The sequence below is a fragment of the Podarcis gaigeae genome (assembly GCF_964106915.1).
Source record: "Podarcis gaigeae genome assembly, chromosome: 18".
Classification (NCBI taxonomy): domain Eukaryota; kingdom Metazoa; phylum Chordata; class Lepidosauria; order Squamata; family Lacertidae; genus Podarcis; species Podarcis gaigeae.
The window spans coordinates 10,730,005-10,755,025 of record NC_139696.1 but is presented as its reverse complement, the minus strand read 5'-3'; the positions used below and the strand labels follow the sequence as shown (position 1 = coordinate 10,755,025).

At 47.9% G+C, this 25,021-nt stretch overlaps 2 protein-coding genes and 1 long non-coding RNA gene across 4 annotated transcripts in view; 2 read left to right on the top strand and 1 right to left on the bottom strand.

The window, feature by feature from the left end:
- Positions 1-4,797, top strand: part of ADAMTS10 (ADAM metallopeptidase with thrombospondin type 1 motif 10) — a 44,406-nt gene extending 39,609 nt beyond the window's left edge. For both annotated transcript variants that reach the window (XM_083720234.1, XM_083720233.1), the window contains 3 exons: positions 685-861; positions 1,369-1,525; positions 2,696-4,797. In XM_083720234.1, the coding sequence (XP_083576360.1) occupies positions 685-861; positions 1,369-1,525; positions 2,696-2,805 (444 nt within the window). In that variant the 3' untranslated portion in view covers positions 2,806-4,797. The remainder of the gene's footprint in view (positions 1-684; positions 862-1,368; positions 1,526-2,695) is intronic.
- Positions 4,798-9,238: 4,441 nt separating this feature from the next.
- Positions 9,239-25,021, top strand: part of MYO1F (myosin IF) — a 56,571-nt gene continuing 40,788 nt past the window's right edge. The window contains exons 1-2 of the mRNA XM_083720235.1: positions 9,239-9,456; positions 21,312-21,449. Of these exons, the coding sequence (XP_083576361.1) occupies positions 9,454-9,456; positions 21,312-21,449 (141 nt within the window). The 5' untranslated portion in view covers positions 9,239-9,453. The remainder of the gene's footprint in view (positions 9,457-21,311; positions 21,450-25,021) is intronic.
- Positions 9,591-12,222, bottom strand: LOC310835900. The gene is made up of 3 exons (XR_014559778.1): positions 12,053-12,222; positions 11,426-11,482; positions 9,591-10,004 (listed from the first exon to the last, which is right to left on the bottom strand). It is a non-coding gene; the product is annotated as an uncharacterized lncRNA (long non-coding RNA).

Below are 25,021 nucleotides of genomic sequence, written 5' to 3'. Positions count from 1 at the left end.
TTGATTGGATACCCTGAGGAGCTTGGCCAGCCTTTTGTAATGACAAATACCGTATTTTTCGCTCTATAAGACGCACCAGACCACAAGACGCACCTAGTTTTTGGAGGAGGAAAACAAGGAAAAAAATACTCTGAATCCCAGAAGCCAGAACAGCAAGAGGGATCGCTGCACAGTGAAAGCAGCAATCCCTCTTGCTGTTCTGGCTTCTGTGATAGCTGTGCATCCTGCATTCCCTCCATAAGACGCACACACATTTCCCCTTACTTTTTAGGAGGGAAAAAGTGAGTCTTATAGAGCAAAAAATACTGTACTTAGTTCCTGAGTCAGGTCACAGGCTCACCCCATTCAAACACAGACAGACATGCCCTTAAGACAGGATTTGTGAATGAAAAGACGATGGGGAAGCTTTTCCATTTTCCTTTGACCTCGGAGAGAAAACATTTGGTCAGTTTGGGAATCAAAAATGGTTTCAGGTCAGTCTTCCTGTGCTGATCAATGTACATGCTTGGTTGGTACATTTATGAACATTTATTATATATCTAAGACTTTAAAATTCTTAACACACTACCCCCTGTCACAACCAAACATTTGGGTCATGTGCCAAACAAGCCGCACAGCTCAGCTATCCTTTCTCTCTCTCTCTCTCTCTCTGCCCCAGTCCATAACAGCATCCTCTCTCTACAGTGCACCCCAAACTGCGGGCCCGGCTTCCGCCACCGAATTGTCCTCTGCAAGAGCGGCGACCACACCTCCACCTTGCCCACCTCCCAGTGTCCCGAGGACGCCAAGCCCCCAACCAGTATAAGGTGCAGCCTTCGGCGTTGTCCACCCCCGCGGTGGGTCACCGGCGAGTGGGGAGAGGTATGGAACTGCTGCTCTCTTTCAGTTACGAGAGCTGGCAAGGACTGTTCCACTAGGCCAAGCCACTGCGGGGAGCCTCAACCAGAGGCAAAGAGTCAGTGGAGGTCAATAGAGCTGCTCCACCATCTTGGTTGGGTCAGACCAATGGTGAAGGGGATGGGGAGCCATACTGAGTGGGTCAAACCAATGGAGAAAGCACTGGGGAGCCATATTGGTTGGGACAAACCAAGGGTGAAGGCTTGGGGACTCAATAGGTAATCCAACAGGTAAACAGGAATGTTCTCAGGCAATTCCTAAATGTTATGTAGTATTTATTTATTTTATATTTATTTCATTTAGGGGGAAATAAGAGTACAATCAGAGTTTTGCAAGTCCAAAATTTTCTATCCATCTGTCCCTCTATGTGCTTCTTGTGTTTCTATTTAAATCATGAGGACTACGATCTTACTTCATACTGTTTAGCCCATCCTAACCCTCCTGCATCTTCCTTCTTCTTCTTCCCCAAAGTGCTCTGGGCAGTGCAGTTTTGGCCAGCAACGCCGTTCGGTCCAGTGCATGACCCACACGGGGCAGCCCTCCGGGGAGTGCATAGAAGCCCTCAAGCCTGCGGCGGCACAGCAGTGCGAGAGCAAGTGTGACTCGGGACCCACAGAGAACCCCGAAGGTACCTGCGTGCTGCTCCAACATTTGTATCAAGCACCCGGGGGTCGGGGTGGGGTGGCAAAAACTTTGTTCCCCATGAGACAAAGCTATTGTCACCTAACTCAGGATCTTGGGCTGTCTTGGGGCCAGTTGTTGGGACTTACACCCGTGGCATGGGCCGGAACCTGCAGACCACAGAAGGCCAGCCGGACAGGGAGGGGTTGGCTTGGGTCTCACCTAAATAATTAATAATAATAATAATAATAATATTTTATTTATACCCTGCCCTCCGCAGCCAAGACTGGGCTCAGGGCGGCTAACAACCAATAATAAAAACAAGTTGGTTAAAATACAATTTAAAAGATTAAGATACAACATTAAAACATTAGGATGCAGTGTCTTCATAGGAGGAGAAAGGAAAAAGAAAGAGGGGGAGGGAATCAAACTGATTCTAAGCCAAAGGCCAGGTGGAACAACTCCGTCTTACAGGCCCTGTGGAAAGAAATCAGATCCCGCAGGACCCTGGTCTCATGAGACAGAGTGTTCCACCAGGCCGGAGCCATCACTGAAAAGGCCCTGGCTCTGGTTGAGGCTAATCTGACTTCCTTAGGGCCTGGGACCTCTAAGGTGTTACTATTTATGGACCTTAAGGTCCTCCGTGGGGCAGACCGGGAGAGGCGGTCCTGTAGGTACGAGGGTCCTAGGCCTAAACTGCCTTAGTCCCCAACGAGGAATGCTTGGGAGCAGAGACCTCTGACAATGGCAGCGACAAGGAGGAGATGGACCTGCTCCGTGGTCCACTTTATTCAGATGCCTTGTCACCCGTCTCTTGAACCCCAAAGAGACCGTCCTTACCTCCCAGGCTCCTCCAGGAGAGCCCGGAGGAGACATCCCCACAGCTAGAACCCTTAGGGCCTGGAAGGGGCTGGGGTCTCTAGTCAACAAATACCTAGCCCAGCCATCCCAAACCCCTGGCCTACCAGGCAGTGAGTTCCTTTCTTTCATCCGCCCTGAACCTTCCGGCATTCGGCTTCATCTGACGTCCACAATTTCTAGCGTGACAAGAGAGGCAGCAAAACTTCACTTTCTCCACACCGCACATGATTTCGTAAACGTCTTCATGTCCCCTCTTACTCTTGACCCACTAACATCACACATTCTCTCCCCCCCCCTCCATTTTCTTCCTCTCCAGAATGCAAAGATGTGAACAAGGTCGCCTACTGCCCTTTGGTGCTAAAGTTCAAGTTCTGTAGCCGGCCTTACTTCCGACAGATGTGCTGCAAAACCTGCCAGGGGCATTAAACAGGCAGCGGTGACTGGGGGGGGGGGGCGTTTGGCGCCTCAAGGAAATCGGGAAGGCTCGGGTCAAGGGATGGCTGTGCCCTTCCCCTGCCCCACCACCCATCCCTTCCCCCAGGGCCGCCAACGAGCAGGCAAGAATCTCCGTGGGGGGCGCAGCAGAGCGCGGTGCGAGGGGCTGCTGTGCCTCGGGCAGAGGACCTGGGCAAGGCGCTGTGGAGTGCATTACTTGAAACTCTGACATTATTATTTATTTTAGTATCACATCTGGGTGCCGCCGTTTCCCTGCCCACCCGACGGTGTGGGAGTAGCCCACCCGCGTCACTAGTGCCCCCCCCCCCATTTTTTCAGTCCCAGAATTCTCCCCTACTCAGTGGGTTGGCTGTTGTGAGCCCCACCGAGAAGGCATAGCACAGGAGTCTGGGTCTGGGAGTCGGGCAGGGATCCCAAGCTGCAGGTGAATGGCCGAGAAAAGGATACAGCAAGGCCTCGGGGGCTCACTTAAGAGAAACAAGCAGGTGACAGGATCTTACTTGTTCATCTCCAGGTCTGGGATTCTCCAAAGCTGCAAAGGAGGAAGATCCAGAAATTTGGACACAGACCTCTTGTTTTCAGAGTCCGGGGGTTTGCGGCCAAATCAGAGCCTGCGAGTGAGGGAAAATCCTAGGATATTTTTTAGAACTGTTTATGTCCCACTGAATTTGGGGATTACATGCTTCCATGGTCTTCCCTTTGAATTTGCGGACATAAACGATAATTTGGTGCTTTGAGGGGGGAACTCCTTCACCTCTCTTGGTTTCTCACAAACCTGATGGAGGTCCCTTCCTATCCTTGGAGACTCGAAACTACAGTAAAGCTGCGTACGTTTCAATTCCAGAATTACCTTTTTAAGAAGGTGTAGTGCAGCATGCCAAATTCCAGAACAATCAAAATTAGAAATTCAAAATCAGCCAGTGGGGTGGGGGAGTTGCAGTGCCACAAAATTCTTAGGTGTGCACAATTTCAAAAAAATAATAATAGAAGTAACAGCTTACACAGAAAATCTCCCAATGTTTGCATGGGCGGATTTGGCATAGCTGTCAACTTTTCCCTTTTCTTGCGAGGAATCCTATTCAGAATAAGAGAATTTCCCTTTAAAAAAGGAAAAAGTTGACAGCTATGGATTTGGGTGGTGACTGGTTGCTAGGGTGCCCTCTGCATAAGCTTTCAAAAGATCCCCTCTCCTGACCTATTCCCTGTCCCACTGTCCCCACGCTTGTCTCAAGTGATTCAAGATGTGCACATCAAAGAGACAGAGGTCAACATGGCAGAGTCTTTCGTTGACTTTGTTCAATGTGGGACTGGCGGAAGGGACTCGGGGAGTGCTAATGTTCCACAGGTTGCCCTGGGCACTGGCAACCCTTGCTATGCCACTGGGAGGCTGGTTGGTTCACCTTTGCCCCTTTTGTGGATCTCACAAGGCAAACCCTCTCCCTCTCCCATCTGGTTAGAGATTGCCCTCACCCCACAAAGTACCCCACAGCCCGCTGGTAAGTCTAAGGGACCTGTGGGATTTCACTCATCCAGGTGGGGCAATGTATTACTCATAAACTGTTTCCCATTCCCTCAAAATTTTAACTGAATCCAGTTCAAATTTCAGCTTCGGTGATACCCAGCAACAGTTCTGGATTTTTGCCGCCAGCAAAATGTTAGTCACTTGCTCTCCTTTGGGTCCCGGACACAAGCAGACGAAGATCCGTCATTTCGCCAAAGGAACCTTCCTAGCTGATAGTTGGGTGCTAGTTTTCTTAATCTGCTCAGAGCGCCCTCTGGTGGGCAGGGTCAGATTTCACCATTTCATATATAAATATATACAGATATATTGTATTAATAATATTGTTATTATAGAAGTTGTTTAAAATCCTGTTTCCACGATGAGAGTGAGCGAGAGAGAGAGAGAGAAAGAGAGAGAGAGAAATTACAGCATGATTTTTACAATAAAAAAACTACCTACCACCCCTGGTTCTGAGTTATTATGAATTGGCATCTATGTCTGGTGTTGGGGAGATGTAAAAACATATGGTTTGATCCTATTTTAGTTCCACCTGAAATAGACCCATTGGCATTAATGGGCATGGTGAAGTTGAGGTTTGTTCTGTGCTGAGTTGGGTACAACCCTGGATTTTAAACCTAGTCATTGGTACCTCGTGTCAGCTGGCAACCCTGTCTTTCTCTCACCCTGGCCTCTGGGCTCCTTGGCCCTTTGTCCCTTTGACTTCCTGGGACCTCTTCCCATTCCTCAGTCAGCACCTGTCAGGGAACTGCCATCGGAGCCAGAGGCGGAGGGAAGGCTCCAGAGGGATGCCGGAGAGGGTCCCAGTAGGGAGAGAGGCAGCCCATCTGCTGGGGAAGGAAATCAGCGTAGCACCAGTGGAGAAGGGGGGCAGATGGGGGAATTGGCGAGGGGGCTCCAGGACTCTTCACCGGAGACCAGCGGGGATAGCACGGGTCCTCCGCTGCCCACACCCTCCCTGCGTAGAAGACTTCTGCGCAGGGAGAGCAGGAGGAGACTTGGCGTCAAAGAACTTCTTTGCTGGAAGAAGTTCAAGAAACGCCCACTGACGGATTCTGCCAGCGACTGAGACAGCCACGAAGTGAAGGGCTGTCCAGACAGAAAGGGTTCACCCAGGTAACCTAGCCAGGAGTGGCGGCAACTTACGCACGAGCAACCCCTAGAACCATTACAGCACCCCTGTAAAGTTTCATTCCCTGCCAAACTGACAACTTTCCTTTTCCTCACAGAGCAGGAATCCCACTGGTAGCAGTACAGTACATTCCGTGTCACATCCACACACCCAGTAAGAGCCACCAACTCTGGTGCAACTCTGGTGCAACAAGAGACTGGTTTCTAATTGGGGGGGGGGTGTTTTTAAACGCAAAATTTTACTGGAGCAGATTGCATCCTTAACCCTTCGTCCGCCCTTATTTTGCCATCAACTTTTTAAGAGGACAGAAGTTTTAGGCACACGCAAACAAAAAATATTCTTCATTGCAAACTTATATAATTTACTGGGCTTGAAGACCCCAACTTTCCATCACATCGCTGTTAGTTGTTTAGGTGGTTTGTTTGTTTTCTGTGCTGGTAACTGTTCCCAAACAAAGTCATTCTGACCCTTATTTTCATGTAATTATCTGTACATCGTCTCAATTCGCTGTTGTTCAAACCATGCCATTGCACTGTCACATTAGCAATTTTTAATGTTTATTTAAAAAAAGGAAATGAGCCACATTCTGAACTGGTAATTTGGTGCGGGGGCACTAATTAACTTTCAGAACCTGATTTGACAAGAGTCATTCTAACCTAGAGGTTCAGGTTTTCATTGGCCCTTATTTTTATGATTTTGATTCATTGCGGTTGGAGCCACCATCTCACTCCATCACACAGGAAAGAGCTTTTTCACAGAATCATAGAGTCATACAACTGTGGAGTTGGGAGGGACCCCGAGGGTCATCTAGTCCAACCCCCTGCAATGCAGAATTTCAGCTCAAGCATCCATGAAAGATGGCCACCCAACCTCTGCTTCACAACCTCCAAGGAAGAGAATCCACCACCTCCCGAGGGAGACCCTTCCACTGTCAAATGGCTCTTGCTGTCAAAAAACTCTTCCTGGTGTTTAGTTGGAATCTCCTTTCTTGTAACATGAAGCCATGGGTTCGAGTCCTACCCTCCAGAGCAGGAGAAAACAAGCTGGCTCCCTCTTCCGTGTGACAGCCCTTGAGATATTTGAAGATCATCATCATGCAGGTGGCGCTGTGGGTTAAAGCCTCAGCGCCTAGGACTTGCCGATTGAAAGGTCGGCGGTTCGAATCCCTGCGGCGGGGTGCGCTCCCGCTGCTCGGTCCCAGCGCCTGCCAACCTAGCAGTTCGAAAGCACCTCCGGGTGCAAGTAGATAAATAGGGACCGCTTACCAGCGGGAAGGTAAACGGCGTTTCCGTGTGCGGCTCTGGCTCGCCAGAGCAGCGATGTCACGCTGGCCACGTGACCCGGAAGTGTCTCCGGACAGCGCTGGCCCCTGGCCTCTTGAGTGAGATGGGCGCACAACCCCAGAGTCTGTCAAGACTGGCCCGTACGGGCAGGGGTACCTTTACCTTTACCTTTTATCATCATCATCATCATAGAATCCTAGAGTTGGAAGAGACCACAAGGGCCATCGAGTCCAACCCCCTGCCAAGCAGGAAACACCATCAGAGCACTCCTGACATTTGGTTGTCAAGCCTCTGCTTAAAGACCTCCAAAGAAGGAGACTCCACCACACTCCTTGGCAGCAAATTCCAGTGTCAAACAGCTCTTACTGTCAGGAAGTTCTTCCTAATGTTTAGGTGGAATCTTCTTTCTTGTAGTTTGGAACCATTGCTCCGTGTCCGCTTCTCTGGAGCAGCAGAAAACAACCTTTCTCCCTCCTCTATGTGACATCCTTTTATATATTTGAACATGGCTATCATATCACCCCTTAACCTCCTCTTCTCCAGGCTAAACATGCCCAGCTCCCTTAGCCGTTCCTCATAAGGCATCGTTTCCAGGCCTTTGACCATTTTGGTTGCCCTCCTCTGGACACGTTCCAGTTTGTCAGTGTCCTTCTTGAACTGTGGTGCCCAGAACTGGACACAGTACTGGACATCATTTTTAATTTGTATACCGTCTTTCTATCTTCCAATACTCAAGGCGGTTTACCAGCTGAAGAAACAAAAAATGTACATCTTATAACAATCTAATGCAATACAAAAGTGTGATAATAAAACAATTTTAAAATAGGCAACCTACACCAAAAAAGTAACATTCAGCAATCATTAGTAAAGGTAAAGGGACCCCTGACCATTAGGTCCAGTTGTGACCGACTCGGGTTGCGGTACTCATCTCGCTTTATTGGCCAAGGGAGCCGGCGTACAGCTTCCGGGTCATGTGGCCAGCATGACTAAGCCACTTCTGGCAAACCAGAGCAGCACATGGAAACACCGTTTACCTTCCCACCGGAGCGGTACCTATTTATCTACTTGCACTTTGAGGTGCTTTCGAACTGCTAGGTGGGCAGGAGCAGGGACCGAGCAACGGGAGCTCACCCCGTCGCAGGGATTCGAACTTCCAACCTTCTGATCGGCAAGTCCTAGGTTCTGTGGTTTAACCCACAGCGCCACCCGCATCCCTTCAGCAATCATTAGAATAGTATAAAATAACAATACCAACATATAAAAGTTAAAGAGACGTCCATTCAACAGTTACAATAAATAATTTCTAAGCCATAATCAATAAGACAACAGCAAGCCACAGTACATAAAATAATACAATACACATTGCAAAGCAGGGACTAGAGGGTGGAGCAAGGCAGGTGGAAGGAGGCCTTGACTGATGAGAGTCCCTCCCCTCACAGTTCTTCCTGCAGGAACAGCTCCCTTGAATACTCCTAGGGCTGGAGATGGCTATTGTGTTTCCTCTCAGTCTCCTCTTTTCCAGGCTGTTGTTGTTTAGTCGTGTCCGCCTCTTCGTGACCCCCTGGACCAGAGCACACCAGGCACTCCTGTCTTCTTCCACTTCCTCCCGCAGTTTGGTCAAACTCAAACCCAGAGGACAGTTCTGGGCACCACAGTTCAAGAAGGACACGGACAAACTGGAACGTGTCCAGAGGAGGGCAACCAAAATGGTCCAAGGCCTGGAAACGATGCCTTATGAGGAACGGCTAAGGGAGCTGGGCATGTTTAGCCTGGAGAAGAGGAGGTGAAGGGGTGATATGATAGCCATGTTCAAATATATAAAAGGATGTCACATAGAGGAGGGAGAAAGGTTGTTTTCTGCTGCTCCAGAGAAGCGGACACGGAGCAATGGTTCCAAACTACAAGAAAGAAGATTCCACCTAAACATTAGGAAGAACTTCCTGACAGTAAGAGCTGTTTGACACTGGAATTTGCTGCCAAGGAGTGTGGTGGAGTCTCCTTCTTTGGAGGTCTTTAAGCAGAGGCTTGACAACCATATGTCAGGAGTGCTCTGATGGTGTTTCCTGCTTGGCAGGGGGTTGGACTCGATGGCCCTTGGGGTCTCTTCCAACTCGATGATTCTATGATTCTATTCTATGATTCTATGTTCCCTCAATCGTTCCTCATCTGGCCTCATTTCCAGGCCTGTGTCCGTGTGTGTCGTTTTCTTTAAAAATTAAATCCCCCTCCAGAACAGGAAACTTAGAGGAAAGAGATCAATTAACTATTAACTCAGCCGAGATTCCTGCATTGCAGGGGCTTGGACTAGATGGCCCTTGGGTCCCAATTCTACGATTCTATTCCGGCACTGGGTTCGAGAGTGTCATCCTGAAATAAAAGTGCAGTTTTGCACTGACTCCTCAGAGGCCTGTCACCTGCACAACTTTGCACAACTCTGAAGGAGGAAGTAAGGGGGAGATGAAGGCGGGGAGGGGGGGGAGGGCCGGATAGAGGAACTTGCTGTGACTCTGGTGAGCTTCCACTTCTCTCTTGCTACTTGCACAGCTCTGAAGCTCACCGCTGCAAGATCTCTCCCCGCTTGCTCCTTGCCCTGCGCCAGGAATGCATCTATGACCCACAGAGAACCTCAGTGACCCATCGCGGGGGTCTCAGCACCAACCTGGGGAGTGGTCAGAGCAGGGATCATGGTAAGTCTTCAGGGGGCTTCAGGGTGCAAGCTGAGCTGTGGCATCCTGTTTCGGGAACCGGTTTGCCACCCAGCTTGCACTGCTCAAAATGGACCGAGTTCCAGAGGTGTCTGGCGTCAGAGAGGGGGGTTCTTCAGGGGTAAGTCCCCCACACACCCCAAATTCCCTGACAAATTGCATGCCACTTGTTGCTTAAACTGCTAGGCTTACTTGAAGGAAAGTTGCTGCTTGGCATCCACTTGGCGTGAGAATTTGGGGAGGGAAACAAAAGTTCTAGTCCTCAGCATGCTTACTCAAAAACTCAGTCAATGGGGACTTATTTCAGATAAAATAGGCGACACCATTATATATGTGTGTGTGTGTGTTTGTTTGTGTGTATTCAGAGGTGATGGGTTAAGTTGTACTTGCCCAGGCAAAAAGGAATTTTGCCATTTCTGTGTCTGGTGCGCTGCTTCTGTTTTTCGGTGCAAGGATGTGCAATTCAGACACATGTGTATTTCGGTCCTCCTGATTCATTCCAGGGTGGGTGGTGTTCTTCAGCTGGTTTGCTAAAAATAAAAAAGGGCAAAATTAAGCTTCCCTGTCCAGAGGAGACGCCTAACGCAGCAGGCCTTGCTTGCAGCCTTCGTCCCAAAAGCAACTTGCAGAAGTGCTGGGCTGGGACCTCAGCTGTATGTGTTTCGGCATAAGAAGGTGCCTGGGCAGCTCACGTGGCTAGTCCTTGTGAGGTCCATGATGTGGTTTCTGCTCTTTTTCACTCCCCTGCCACTCTGACTGGCATCCATCAGTCGTATCGCGCTGGGTTTTTACTCAGAGTAGACACTTTCAGAGTCACAGGCCTAAGTCAGTCATGTCCACTCACTTCAGGGGTCTACTCTGGCTAACGGTGAATACAAAACCAACCCTTTGTTGATTTTTTAAAATAATATTTATTGAAGTTTTAAAGGTTACAAAAAGAAAAGAAGAAAAAACACCAAATTAAACAAAAACAAGACAACACATCACAATAAAAAAACAGAAAAATAGAAACAATTAAAAAACAAATCGAACCATAACTTATCTTTCATTTGCTTGTTTCCTTGACCTCCTCACACCTCCCTTTTTTGTATTCTAGTTCAGTTAGCTATTTCAGCAAATCCTTTCCATCTTTCCCAATTTTTGTTGTATAATTTATCTTAATATGATGTAACTTTACATTCTCTCCTTTCACCAATTAACAATCTATTTTTACTTAATCCTTTATAACATTTCCACTAAAACCACATCATTTCATTCCAGCATCCTCCTAACATTCCTTAATTTTGCAATGTTTCTGCAAATAAACTTTGAATTTCTTCCAATCTTCTTCCCAAAACCAACCCATTGAACGATCTGAGGTAGAAGCCCTGTTTCAAACTACTGAAGGGCAGGTTCTGTTTGATGCTGTTTTCACTGTACTGTGTGTTGTTATAGTACAGCTGCAGGGGGTTGGACTAGATGATCCTTGAGGGCCCTTCCAGCTCCCACCGAGACCTGCCTTTATCCTGACGTTCTGTTGTGCTAATTAAAGACAGAGTAAATCCCACATTCAGCTCCCAGCTGGCACATATTTGGGTCCAGATGTATTTCTTTTTATTATTATTATTGGCTTTAAATAATTTATACAGACAGCAAAACAAAGAAGCCTAAATTAACATTGCCTTCTACCCATAAGAAATAATAATAACTATTACAATAATGAAAATACAAAAAGTACATTTACTTCCCCTTTTAAACTTCTATTCTGGTTACAATATATTACTATTCTACAAGAATCTATTATATCCATATATTATTTTTTTCTCCCAAATTCAACCTAACCCTACCCTCCTCTCCACTGCTTCCCTTCACCTGTGTGAGATCTTCCCATCATAATTTTTTTTCCTAGTTGCTTTGGTAAAATAGAGTAACATGAAAACTGTTAAATTATAATTGCTTCTTTTGTCCTTACACGCTTAACAGTTGGGTCCATGTTCAGATGTATTTCTGGGGCATAGCCACACTGAAACTAGAACACAGAGTTTAAAATTAGTAGGGAGAAAGTGGCTTGAAATAACTTTTTGTTCTCCCTCTCCCGTGATCCTCGGACCCTGGGGCATCCCTACCCATCAGGAGATTCAGAACAATCAATTCAGAATGAAACTTAGCAGTAGATTCGGGCCAGAATCTCAGACCAGTTGTGTAAGTTCTGCATTGTGTACCGCACCCACTGCGAAAGCGGGCAGTGAGTGGATAATCTGGAGATTGAATGAAGTCCTCATGACTCTCCCCACAAGCCGGGATGGTCACCAGCCCGGCCTCATGACCCCAAAGTGCCCAAGAGGGACCCACATGCCAGTCCACAGGCTGGGGGGGGGGGGGAAATCCCGTTCCTCTAACTGACAGGATTCCCTGCCAGGAGATGTGGCAATGTCCACTAGACTGCAGAGATTCGGGGAAGGAAAGCTGATCTCTCCATAGCTATTGGTGTAACGGAGCCTCCATGAGCTAAGGAAGTCTACCTGAAAAAACCCAAACCAGAGGGAGAGGCAGAGGTAGCAATCACCGCGTTTTGGGATTAACCTCATTCATTTCACACCCTGCTTGTGGGCTTGAGGGAGAGAATCTCTTTGGCTGAGATTCCTGCATTGCACAGGGTTGGATTAGATGATCCTTGGAGGTCCCTTCCGAATCTACAGTTCTCTGATCCCATGAGTCTGATTGGCCACTGGACTTGGCAGGCTTTTGCTCTGACCCAGCAGAGCTCTCCTTAACAGAGATCCACCTTGACAGCAACTTGGAGCCTCCCCATGCAAGGGCAGTCTACCTTGGAGTACTAGATTTTGGTGACTAGGAGCAAGGGGTTGTTTTCTGCCTTTGCGTCCTGCTTGAGAACTTCCTGGAGCCTGCGGGGCTTAACAACCGCTCTCTCTTTCCAGGCTGGGAAATGGGGGTTGTAGTTTTTGTCACAGGCACCTTCGCCGCCCCCCAGGCCACTTTGGGTGGCTGTGGAAGGTTAGCATCACCAGGAAATGAAGTCAGACAGTAGAACTGTAGAGTTGGAAGGGACCCTGAAGATCATCCAGCCCAACCCCCTGCAATGCAGCTGTCCCATATGGGGATTGAACCTGCGACCTTGGCATTGTCAGCACGGAGCTATCCAGGCATTTACCCTCCAAGTGCCCCTATTTTCCAGGGATTTACAGAAGCTGTCCCAGTTTTTTATTTGATGCCGGAATGTCCCGCTTTTCCTTAGGACGTCCCTGTTTTCATCAGAGAAATGTTAGAGGGTCTGGAGTTGCGCCATCCCCAAGCCCAGGAGATAAGTAGCTATGCAACCGTTAGAAGACACCTGAAGGCAGTTTTTTAACGTTTCATGTTTTTATGATGTTTTTACATATGTTGGAAGCCGCCCAGAGTCTCTTATTTTCATGAGAGAAATGTTGGGGAGTATGCATCTTAAGGTTGCGGGTTCAAGTCCCACATTAGGCAAAAAAGTTCCTGCCTTGCAGGGGGTTGGACGAGATGACACTCGTGGTCCTTTCCAAATCTGTGATTCTGTGATGCTCCTCTCCGACAGAGCAATGCCGCAGATGCCTTGTTGTTGTTATAGAATAAGGTAAAGGGTAAAGGGGACCCCTGACCATTAGGTCCAGTCGTGGACGACTCTGGGGTTGCGGCGCTCATCTCGCTTTACTGGCCGAGGGAGCCGGAGTACAGCTTCCGGGTCATGTGGCCAGCAGGACTAAGCCGCTTCTGGCGAACCAGAGCAGCGCATGGAAACGTCGTTTACCTTCCCGCTGGAGTGGTACCTATTTATCTACTTGCACTTTGATGTGCTTTCGAACTGCTAGGTTGGCAGGAGCAGGGACTGAACAACGGGAGCTCACCCCGTCGCGGGGATTCGAACCACCGACCTTCTGATCGGCAAGCCCTGGGCTCTGTGGTTACGGAATAGGGAGTTCCTATTTTCACCCAAGAAATGTTGGGGGGAAGTGACTGCTGTCAATCCTTCAACAGCCGACAAACACACTGTTTTCACATTTTGCTTTGCTTTTTTTAAACCTACATAAGTAGACCTGTTTCAATTGAGCTTCAATTTAGACCCCTTGTGTCTGGGAATGGCCCTCCACACATCTTTGTCTGGCCCTCGGAAATGTACCCTCTCTCTCCCCAGGTTGTGCTCCCTCCCCTGAGCATTTTCCCACGGCTGGGAATGTGTCTTCGTACACCAATCCTGTCTTTCACTTGCCTGCATGGAGGATAGACAGAGAGGGGTGTGTGGAAACTTGGCTATGGCGAGGAGGCGGGGTTTACCTCTGGTGCTCCGCCCACTTTGCTTCTTGCCCCGCCCACTTCTGACTGCTGGCCCCCAGAAAGTTTCGCAGGAGGAGATGCGGCCCTTGGGTTGGAAGAAAGTTTGCCGCTCAGTGCTGCTCTGCATATTTATCTGGGAGTAAGCCACAGTGGGCACAGCAGCGTTTACTTCTGAGTAAGCACGCAGGGGGCTGAGCTTTGCAGCTTCAAAACAACAGGAAGTGAAAGATTTAGGTTGTGACTCGAAGTCTTTCCGTCCTGCTTTTTCCACTAAACAGCTATCTACCAAAAAATTATAATAATTAATAATTCAATTAAGAAATAAACTTTTATATGCTATTATTATTATTATTATTATTATTATTATTATTATTATTATACGTCCCTATGCCCGCAGGTCTCAGGGCAGTTGAACATAAAATCACAATATAAAAACACAAAATACATAAGAAAAAGGAAAGCAGCGGAATAACACCCCCATTCCCATAGGTTAGATGAGGTGCTATTCCTGTGCTTATGAAGGTTTCATTTTCCTGCTTACAAAATGACCCATACATTGCAAAAATTGAGAAGTAGTGGCTTTGTCAGCCTTCGGGAATTTTCACACTTCCATTTTTTTACACTTGCATTCTGTCATAAAAAACCCAGTTTATCTGTCAAGCAATGCTTTGTTTAAGGTTCTAATGCCAACATAACAATTAAACCAGCATTGACTTGCTTGAAAGCTCCAGCTTATAGAAGTGTAGAGTTGGAAGGGAACCCCAAGGGTCATCCAGACCAACCCCCTGCAAGGCAGGAAACGCAGATAAAGAATCCCTGGCCATCCAACTTCTGTTTGGGAATGGGAGGGAGAGTCCATCACATTCCTAGGCCGCCCGTTCCACTGTCCACTGTCCACTGCTCTGACTCTCAGAAAGTTCTTCCTGATATTTAGGAAGTTCCTGACATTTAGTCCGGCCTGAAAGCGTAACAGAAAGAACCACCTCACACCCAAGAATGGCAGAAACTGAGATCTGCGGAGAGAGGGTCAGATTTAATACTTAACAGTCCAAAGATCTGCCAAACCCATAAGGGGGTTCAGCAGGAGGGGAGAATTTTATTTTTTATTAATTTTGCATTCTTTGTGCATTCTGCGGCGAATGGCGGTTCCCGTGCCAGGGTTGCAGCACACGAGACGGTAGCGATGGACTGCTTCTCCTGCACTCCACTAGCGTGCCAACCTTCTCCTTGCGTGCTAGCTTTCTGTGTGCATGGATTGATCAGAGAGAGGGAGAGGGAGAGAGAGCCAATTTGCCTCTTCTTTACGCTCACAGGGAGAAAAAATCTCCAATGGGTCAGTGCGTCTGGCTGTGAACCAGGAGGTTGGGGGTTCGAGCCCACCCAGGGAGGGCTGTGGGCAGGATTGCAGGGGGTTGGACTGGATGACCTTTGGAGGTCCCAACTTTGCGATTTCGTGATTCTAAGACAGGAATATCAGTAAACTGTGAGTAACCCCTGAGGTTTGCAGATAGGCAAAAGATCTTAAGGGGTGTGTGGAAGGCCAGAAACACCAAAACAATCCCATAATAGCTTAACAGCATGGGGTGTGGACAGTATGAGAGGCTGGAAGAAAAGTGACAGTCTGGGAGGTGTGAAAACAGAATGGAGAGGTCAGAAGAGGAGGGTAGAGACCCATCAATGCGGGAGGGTAGGTGGGGGAAAACATCATTTGGAAAGGTTACTTTAGGAAACTGTGTAACTCGGTCTTGCTTATGGGCTTCCTTTTGGGGCCCCGATCCAGCTTCTCTTCTCGCGCTCGTATTTTTAAATGTGTGCATTTTTAAATGAGGACTTGAAAAGAGCACGGCACCCAAAGGAGGAAAGAGGAAGAGGAGGAATTTGGTTCGCTTAATGCAGACCTACCCATTGCAAGGCCGAAATTTACAGCCATCTTTCGAAATTTGCACATTTCTGAATTTTGCAATGCAGTCATCCAACTCCCAAAATCTGTATAATTACAGGTGTGCACACAGGTGTCTATAATAGTGGAAATAACTATGATGAAGTGTTTTGTTGGGGACAAATCACAAAACTGTGCTGATTTTGGTAGTGGGCAGCATGTGCATGATATCTGCTGGAGGGGCAACACCACCACACCCCCGATTTATACATAAATTCCTGCAACACTCTGAAGCGGCACTCCCCAGAGTCGAGTTTGCCACCTCGCTGAGGACTAGGCCCTTGATCGCTCCTCTAACTTCAACCACAGGAAGTGTGCCTCCTTGCTGCCTCTGAAGCTTGCGTGTGACACAGGAAACCCACGGGTGGTGGCGGTCTTGCCCGGGGTGGGGCGCTTGCTGATTCAAAGGAGGCCAGGCCTGGAACGGAGACTCATACAGAGTTGCAGCGGGAGACACCCTCCGCTGACCTAGCGATCTGCAGGACATGCCATTTTGGGGGGGGATACTCACTGCTTTGGGGCTGATTGTGGGGCCCCCTCTCTTTGGCCGCCTTTTCGAAACCATGTCCTGGGAAACGCAGAGACAGGTTTCACAACACACACAAACACACTCACAACACAGCTACCTCAGTTCCCCTTTCCTTTAAACCGAAGCTCTCCAGCCACAGAAGCCAAACCTCAGAGGAAGAGACCTTCTTGTGTTCTGCATAAGATCTGGAGGATGGCAGATGCTTTTGCAAACAGTGACCACACCAAGAAAGGGGCAGACTATGGCTTCTCCTCTGCCCCCCTTCTTCTTCTTCTTCTTCTTCTTCTTCTTCTTCTTCTTCTTCTTTGCCAAATTGAAAATCAACCACAAACGAAAGCAATTTCCATACAGTTTTTCCAAAAATTGGTTCCTTTCTCGATGTGTCCATCGTTTCCTCTTGTTGCTGCATTGGTTTCCCAGTTATATCTAATTCACATTCCTTGCAATTAACCTTGTTGCAATGTTTTGTTGTTGTTTATTATCCTGAAGCATTGGCTAGCCGCTCATCAGTTCCTTGAATGTATAATATTCTAACATTTCCAATATCTGCAAGTGAGGGTGATCAACAAGTTAGCAATCCACAATAAATCAAGAATCACTACGTCCAAAATAAATTCCTTGGGGGCAGACGAGGGTTTCAGTGAAGGCAGGAGAGGCCTTTGAGTTTAGCAGCCAGATCTTAGGATCTCCAGAAATCCCTCCCGATTTGCTTTCTCTCGGCTTCCTGTTTTTTCTTCATCTCAACCCCACCGCATTTCCTCGCCCATTTGCAAATTCTTTTTTCTATAAAAATCCCTAAACATCAGCAAATTGGCCTATGTGCATTCTGTCCCCTCCCCCTCCCCAAGGCATATATGGAAATCAGAAAAGTCTGCAGAGGAATAAAAGCCAAAGAGCTTGCTCTTGTGTGTTGTAAACGAAAATTGCCCTTTTCCCTTATAGGGTATCCAAGGGCCCATATAGAGTCCTTACATAGGTTCCCTATTGGTAGGAGAGAATATTGAGAAGCAAAGCAGCTAGTAAGCTTGATCTTTATTGATCTGTTGCAACAGGGTGCTCCCCTCACACGCAGGAAAGGAGGAGGAACCCCGAAAAATGGTGTGCAAGGCCTTATAAAGACTTTTGAAATTGCTACCCTGTAGATCAAGACCACCCCCAGAAACATCATACCTACATCACAGAAGGGGTGTAACCTAAGACCACCCCCCAGATACATCATACCTACATCACAGAAAAGGCGGTCTAAACAGAAATTTGTGCACCCCCCCCCAACAGTTATAGGATCTCAAGAACTGGAAGGGACCTGGGACATCATCCAAACTGACCCCACCCCCAAAAAACAATGCATATTGCTGAACACATTTGCAGAAGGGAGAGGCTGCTGAACCGGGTTCTAAAACCCAGATTTCAGAGGGTAGTTGTGTTTTGGGAATCAGGGGTGCCGACTTATAAAAAATATTGGGGGGGCCCAAGACCTCCAAACCGCTGCTGCTGGGGGAACGAAAGGGGCGGGCCCCGGGCTGCCCCAACCTTAAGTGAACCTGTGAGGGCCCGCCCTTTGCGGCAGCCGATTGGCTGCCGCCGTGGGCGGTGAATATTAATGAGCTAGGGGGAATTCCCGCTTCTCGCGGGGCTGACGCCAGCCCCGCGAGATTGTTGATGGGTCGAGAGCCCGCAACCCCACCCCCTCTCTAGTTCGGGAGTGGCTTTGTTTTAACTCATTACTAAATGTATTTTAAAAGGTAACTATCGTCAAACAAGGAAAATAAAAAATACCAACATAATTTTGTGATTTTACAAAGCATAATATAACTAATAATTTTCTTAAATTATTGGGGGGCCGGAGCCCCCCCAAACGAATTTTTGAGGGGGCTCGGGCCCCCTCAGGCCCCATGGAGTCGGCGCCTATGTTGGGAATCCTGGAGGAGCTGGAGGTAAATTCTTCCTGCCTCCCTCTTGATCGAAAATAGTCCTGAATTCTCTGGTCCCATCCTGTCCCTGGAAGTTCTCCATCTTATTTTCAGCCCGGCAACAATACATACTTAAATAGGCAGGGGGGGGGTTGTTTATTAATTTATTAATAGATTGTTGAAATCTGCAGGCCTGCCTCTTTCCATTGAAGCCAGTGGGTCTGTTCTGAGCCTGACTTTGTCGGATCTCAGCCCTTGATCTTAAAAGCACCGGAACGACTCGACAGGCCGAGATCTCCAAAATTGCCCCACTACATCTAAACCACCTCTTAAGCAATCAGCAGCATGTAAGAGCAGTTAAAACTTCCCCTTCGGAAATACTTCTGTCCGTGACTACAGTGGGGGGTGGAGAAGACACCAAATGCGGCCCCTGGGACCTCTCTGCCTGGACCCTGAGATCATCCTCTGAGGCCCTTCTTTGTGTGCCTCCTCACCATGAGGTCTGGAGGATGACAACACGAGAACAGGGCCTTTTCTGCGGTGGCACCCCGTTGATGGAATTCTCTCCCCCATGACATACAGTCATACCTCACGTTGCGTCCGCTTCAGGTTGTGTTTTTTCGGGTTGCAGTCTGCTGAAACCCTGAAGTACTGGAATAGGTTACTTCTGGGTTTTGGCAATCGCGCATGCGCAGAAGCGCTAAATCGCTCTTTGCGCATGCGCAGAAGTGCCGAATCGCAACCCGCACATGCGCAGATGCGGGTTGCCAATGCTGCGGGTTGCAAACGTGCATTCCGCATGGATCACATTAACAACCCAAGCGTCCACTGTATATTTTGGCGCCAGGCAAAAACATTTCTCTATAACCAGGCCTTTGGCTGATAAAACTATCCAGGGCCTTTCCGCTGTGTTTGCATACCCTCCAAGCGTCCTGATGTTCCAGGGACTGTACATACCTTCCAACCTTTTTCCGATGAAAATAGAGACATCCTGTTCAATAATGATAATGATAATAATAATAATAATAATAATAATAATAATACTACAGTGGTGCCCCGCAAGACGAACGCCTCGCAAGACGGAAAACCCGCTAGACAAAAGGGTTTTCCGTTTTGGAGGCGCTTCGCAAAACGAATTTCCCTATGGGCTTGCTTCGCAAGACGAAATGTCTTGCGAGTTCCTGCGGGTTTTTTCCCCTTCCCCCCCTTTTCCTAAGCCGCTAAACCGCTTATCAGCTGATCCGCTAAAAGCCACTAAACCGCTAATAGCGCTAATCCGCTAAGCTGTCAATGGGCTTGCTTCGCAAGACGAAAAAACCGCTATACGAAGAGCCTCACGGAACGGATTAATTTCGTCTTGCGAGGCACCGCTGTACCTACCCATCTGACTGGGTTGCCCCAGCAGACAGTCCTGGAATTACAAAAGCCACTCCGACTTCTGATTTATTGAAATTGAAATTCTTTATTGTCACTTGTACAGCTTGTATAAAGTGAGATTACACGAGCACCCCCACTCAGCTCTCTTAGTCTTAATTGCCTCGTTTACTGACGCACACCCACCAAACCCGAAAGTCAGTTGCCCTGTTGTTATCTTTTCATTCAGCAGCCTAAAAGCCCACTGGATAGAAGCCGTTCTTTACCCTGTTGGTGTGAATAATCCTGCTTCTGTATCTTCTGCCCGAGGGCAGGACATCAAGAAAGTGCCGGCCAGGGTGTGAATCATCCCTGAGAATTTTCCTCACTCTCCCGAGGCAAAGTTCTTCCCCTATTTCATCCAGCGGATTCACGAGACAGCCCATCATATCTTGTGCTGTATCCCAGAATGGCCCTATGGCAGCTGCGAGGGAGCATCCGGTGGCCTCTCCACGGCCGTTGCTGCTGTCATTCTCCTCGGGCAGCTGCAGAACTGGCCAGGTAGAGGAGGGGCTGCCACCACTAAGGCCATGCCCTTGAGACACACTAGCCCTGAAGTGCAGGCAAGGCCAACCTGGGCAGGAAAAAAGCCTTGCCTTCCTTTACTCTAAGAAATGCTTTGCGCATCCACGTCTGATCTTGCGCCTTTATAAAATCTATTTATCGATGTGTGTTTATACCGAATAGAATAGAATAGAATAGAATAGAAAACTCGCAAGCGGGATTTGAAATATGAGCAACAGAAGGAATTAGGAATTACAGTACAGTGGTACCTTGGGTTACAGACACTTCAGGTTACATACGCTTCAGGTTACACACTCCACTAACCCAGAAATAGTACCTTGGGTTAAGAACTTTGCTTCAGGATGAGAACAGAAATCGTGCAGCGGCAGCACAGTGGCAGCAGGAGGCCCCATTAGCTAAAGTGGTGCTTCAGGTTAAGAACAGTTTCAGGTTAAGAACGGACCTCCGGAATGAATTAAGTACGTAATCAGAGGTACCACTGTATTGAAGCTGATGGCATAAGAATTGGACGGTATTGCACAGCAGAGGGGGAGAAAAGGGGTGGGAAGTCGCAAAAAGACAAACTTATTACGTATTGAAGCATATATGTTAAACTTTTGAGAATTTAATAAAAACTTGCTATGAAAAAATAAAATAGGGGTTAAGGAGTTTTCTCAGGGTTTGTGTGTGCCGTGTCCCGTTGGTGAAGTGGTGGAAATGCTCTGCCGGGGGGGGGCATTGTGTGCCAAAAATGGGGGGGTCAAGAAGGGTCACTTGATGAGAGTGAGAAATGTCCTTATTTTCACCTGAGGGTATTTGGGGGGGGGGGTCTGTGATCGTGGGAGGGGAGTTGTTGCTTTGCTTTTGTTTTGTTTTATTATGTATTTTATATTCTCGTTTTGCGTTTTTATGTTGCGGATCGCCCTGTGATATTCCAGTGAAGGGTTTTTTTGAAGGGTTAGAGGTTTTTAAGCAGAGGTTGGGTGGCATTACTGTCTGTCCTAGATGCTTCAGCGGTGATTCCTGCATTGCGGGGGGTTGGGATGGATGACCTTCAGGGGTGCCCTTCCAATTCCACGATTCTACGATTCCATGGTAATAAATAACAAAATAGTTGAAACTGGGGAGGGTGGGTGGAATCAGAGGCTGAATGAAAGTGTAAATGGGCAGATCCATCCATCCGAACTCCAAATCCACTTCTGCCGGTCTGACTCTGCTTTCTTCTCTCTCTCTCAAATCTTTCCAGGGCAGCAAAGAGCGGTTCCATTGGCAAAGCCACAATGTCAAGCAGAGCGGGGTGGACGACATGGTCCTCCTCAGCAAGATCAACGAAGACGCCATCGTCGAAAATCTCAAGAAGCGGTTCATGGATGACTATATCTTCGTATCCTTTCCGTCCTTTCCTTCGTTCTTTCTTGCGCTCCCTTCTAGCTGTTTGGTGCCATGTGCGCCCGTCGTGATCAGAGTCGGGGCATCTGACTGAGCCAAGTTTTCATTTCGGGCAGTGGATTAGAATCATAGAATTGTTGGGTCGCGAGGGACCCCCAAAGGTCATCCAGTCCAGCCCCCTGCAATGCAGCTGAAGCATCCGTGACGGAAGGCCACCCGACCTCTGCTTCAAAACCTCCAAGGAAGGAGAGTCCGCCACTTTCCACCCCACGGTCGAACAGCTCTTACAGTCAGAAAGTTCTATGTGATGTTTAGTCACAATCACAATCACTGGAAGTCATGGGTTCGAGTCCTGCTGTCCAGAGCGGGAGAAAGCAAGCTTGCTCCCTCTTCCATGTGACAGCCCTTCAGATATTTGAAGATGGCTCTCAGATCTCCTGTTTTCCAGCTCCTTCAACCATCCCTCATCAGGTCTGGTTTCCAGACCCCTGATCATTTTGGACGCCCTCCTCTGCACACCTTCCAGCTTAGCTTGTCGACATCCTTCTTAAATTTATAGTTTTGCTCTCGCCTGTGCTGCTGTCCCCCTGTGTCACTTCCGTTCAGATGTCCCTGTGGTTTGTGGCCAAGTCCGTTCCTCCCCTGCTCTTCCTCTCCTGTCATCCTCTCCAAATTTGGCAGTCCCGGCAGAGCGCTGAAAGCCTCCTCTTCGCTCCACAAGCCCATTTCTCTGCCCATTTCCCAAATGTTCTGATGCTCCCATCGAGGGACTCTTTTCCCAGTGTGAGTTCCTGCATTGCGGGGGGGGTTAGACTAGATGACCCTCGGGGGTCCCTTCCAACTCCACAGTTCTGCGAAATCCCCTGGTGCTGCTCTGAGAAGCAGTCTTCCCTAAATCCTGCAAGAAATGGAAAGATGCCTCCGTTTATTTTATTTTTTTAATGATATTTTATTAGATTTTAACAATAAAAAGGTTGTAAGACAATAAATAAAAAAAACCAAGAAAAGTACAAAAACACAAAAATACAAAAATTTAACATAGAAAAAAAGAAGAAAAAATAAAAATCCCTCTTTTTAATTTCTCACCTTTCATTAACTTATTTTCCTGACTTCCTCACACCTCCCTTTTTTGTATTCCATTTAAAAATTGGTTCAGCAAATTCATATCCTGTTAGTTTATCGTTAGTTATTTTTCCTCACATATTATGGCTTCAAATTTTCATCTAACGTCAATCCATTCTTACATATTCTTATTTTACCTTATTACTAGAACCCCTTCATTTCATTTCGATGTCATCAACATTCAAAAAATTTACAATGTTTCTGTAAGTAGATTTTAAATTTCCTCCAGTCTTCTTCCACCAACTCTTCTCCCTGGTCTCGGATTCTGCCAGGGAAGATGCCTCTTTTTAAAAGAGGCATTCCGTCCCTAGATTTCCGTCCCATTTTGGGGGTCAGGGAGGAGAAAACCTGTAAAAAAAAACCAGATGTTGTTGGATTCCAACTTGAGGCAGCATGACAGTTGTTAGGGACGATGTAGGCTGAATTCTGGCAACATCTGGAGGGGAGATGCCCCCCACCCCTGCCCCTGGTGGGTCTTTGTGGTCTGATCCAGCAGTTCTGTTTAATAAGCAAAATGGTTTAGATCAGGGCTCAGCAAACTTTTGCAGCAGGGTCCACTGTCCCTCAGACCTTGTGGGGAGTCGGACTATATTAAGTTGGGGGAATGAACAAATTCTTATGCCCCACAAATAACCCAAAGGTGCCTTTTAAATAAAAGCACACATTTTACTCATGTAAAAACACCAAGCAGGCCCCACAAATAACCCAGAGATGCATTTTAAATTAAAGGAAACATTCTACTCATGTAAAAACACACTGATTCCTGGACCGTCCATGGGCCGGATTGAGCAGGCGATTGGGCCGGATCCAGGCCCCGGGCCTTAGTCTGCCAACAGCGGTTCTCAACCTGTGGGTCCCCAGATGTTGTTGGACTACAACTCCCATCATCCCTGAGCTCTGGCCTTGCTAGCTAGGGGTAATGGGAGTTGTAGTTCAACAGTATCTGGGGACCCACAGGTTGAGAAAGGCTTGGTTAGAATGAACCCATGGAGATGAGATCTGCCGGCAGCTGTTAGCTAAGGAGGATAAATTGGGCCTTTCTGTTCAGGGGCAGTCATAGAATCAAAGAATCATAGAATGGTAGAGTTGAAAGGAAACCCCAGGGGTCATCCAGTCCAACCCCCGCAATGCAGGAATCTCAGCTCAAGGACTCTTGGCAGATGGCCTTCCAGGAACCTCTGTCTAAAAGCCTCCAAGGGAAGCCCCCACCTTCCATCTCACAGTCATCAGCTTTAGTCGGAATCTCCTTTATTGTCACTTGAGGCCATGGGTTCGAGTCCTACCCTCCAGAGCAGGAGAAAGCAAGGCGTTCCCTCTTCCAGGGGGCAGCTCTTGAGATATTGGAAGGCAGCTCTCCGATCTCCTCTCAGCCCTCCTCTTTTAGCCTCACAATGCCAGGTGATGTTGAACAAGAATAAACAGGCTGTATGGCCAGTGGATGATTATGGGGTTTGGGAATCCAGAAGCACAGAAGGGCAATGACAGGCCTAGACAGCATCTTAAAAAGCAGAGACATCACCTTGCCAACAAAGGTCCATATAGTTCAAGCTCTGGTTTTCCCAGGAGTGATGTATGGAAGTGAGAGCTGGACCATAAAGAAGGCTGATCGCCAAAGAATGGATGCTTTTGAATTCTGGTGCTGGAGGAGACTCTGGAGAGTCCCATGGACTGCAAGAAGATCAAACCTCTCCATTCTGAAGGAAATCAGCCCTGAGTGCTCAGTGGAAGGACAGATCCTGAAGCTGAGACTCCAGTACTTTGGCCACCTCAGGAGAAGAGAAGACTCCCTGGAAAGACCCTGAGGTTGAGAAAGATGGAGGGCACAAGGAGAAGGGGGCGACAGAGGACGAGATGGTGGGACAGTGTTCTCAAAGCTACCAGCATGAGTTTGACCAAACTGCGGGAGGCAGTGGAAGACAGGAGTGCCTGGCGTGCTCTGGTCCAGCGGGTCACGGAGAGTCGGACACGACTAAACGACTAAACAACAACAACAAAGCGCATAAGGAGAGCCTGTTGGATGAGGCCAGTGATGCGTCTACTCCAGGGCCTGTTCTCACAGCAACCAACCAGATGCCTATGGGAAGCCCAGAAGCAGGATCCGACCACAAGGGGAACTCTCTCCCGTCCTGGGGTTTCCACCAACTGAGATTCACAAGCATCACTTTCTTGTGGCTAATAGCCATCGAAAGCCTGTTCCTTCTCAATCCTCTTTTAAACCTACCCAAGTTGTTGTCTGTTCTTGTGCGAGGGAGTTCCCCAATTTAAGCCTGCGCTGTGCAAAGAAGCTGCGGTCAGGCAACATCTGAGTTGTTTTTATTTTAATTTTGATTATGCGCTTTATGGTTTTTTAAAATTGTGATTTTATATTCAATATTCTCTGGTATAGGCACTACACATTATTATTACTACTACTACTATTACTACCACTATTACAGTAGTACCTCG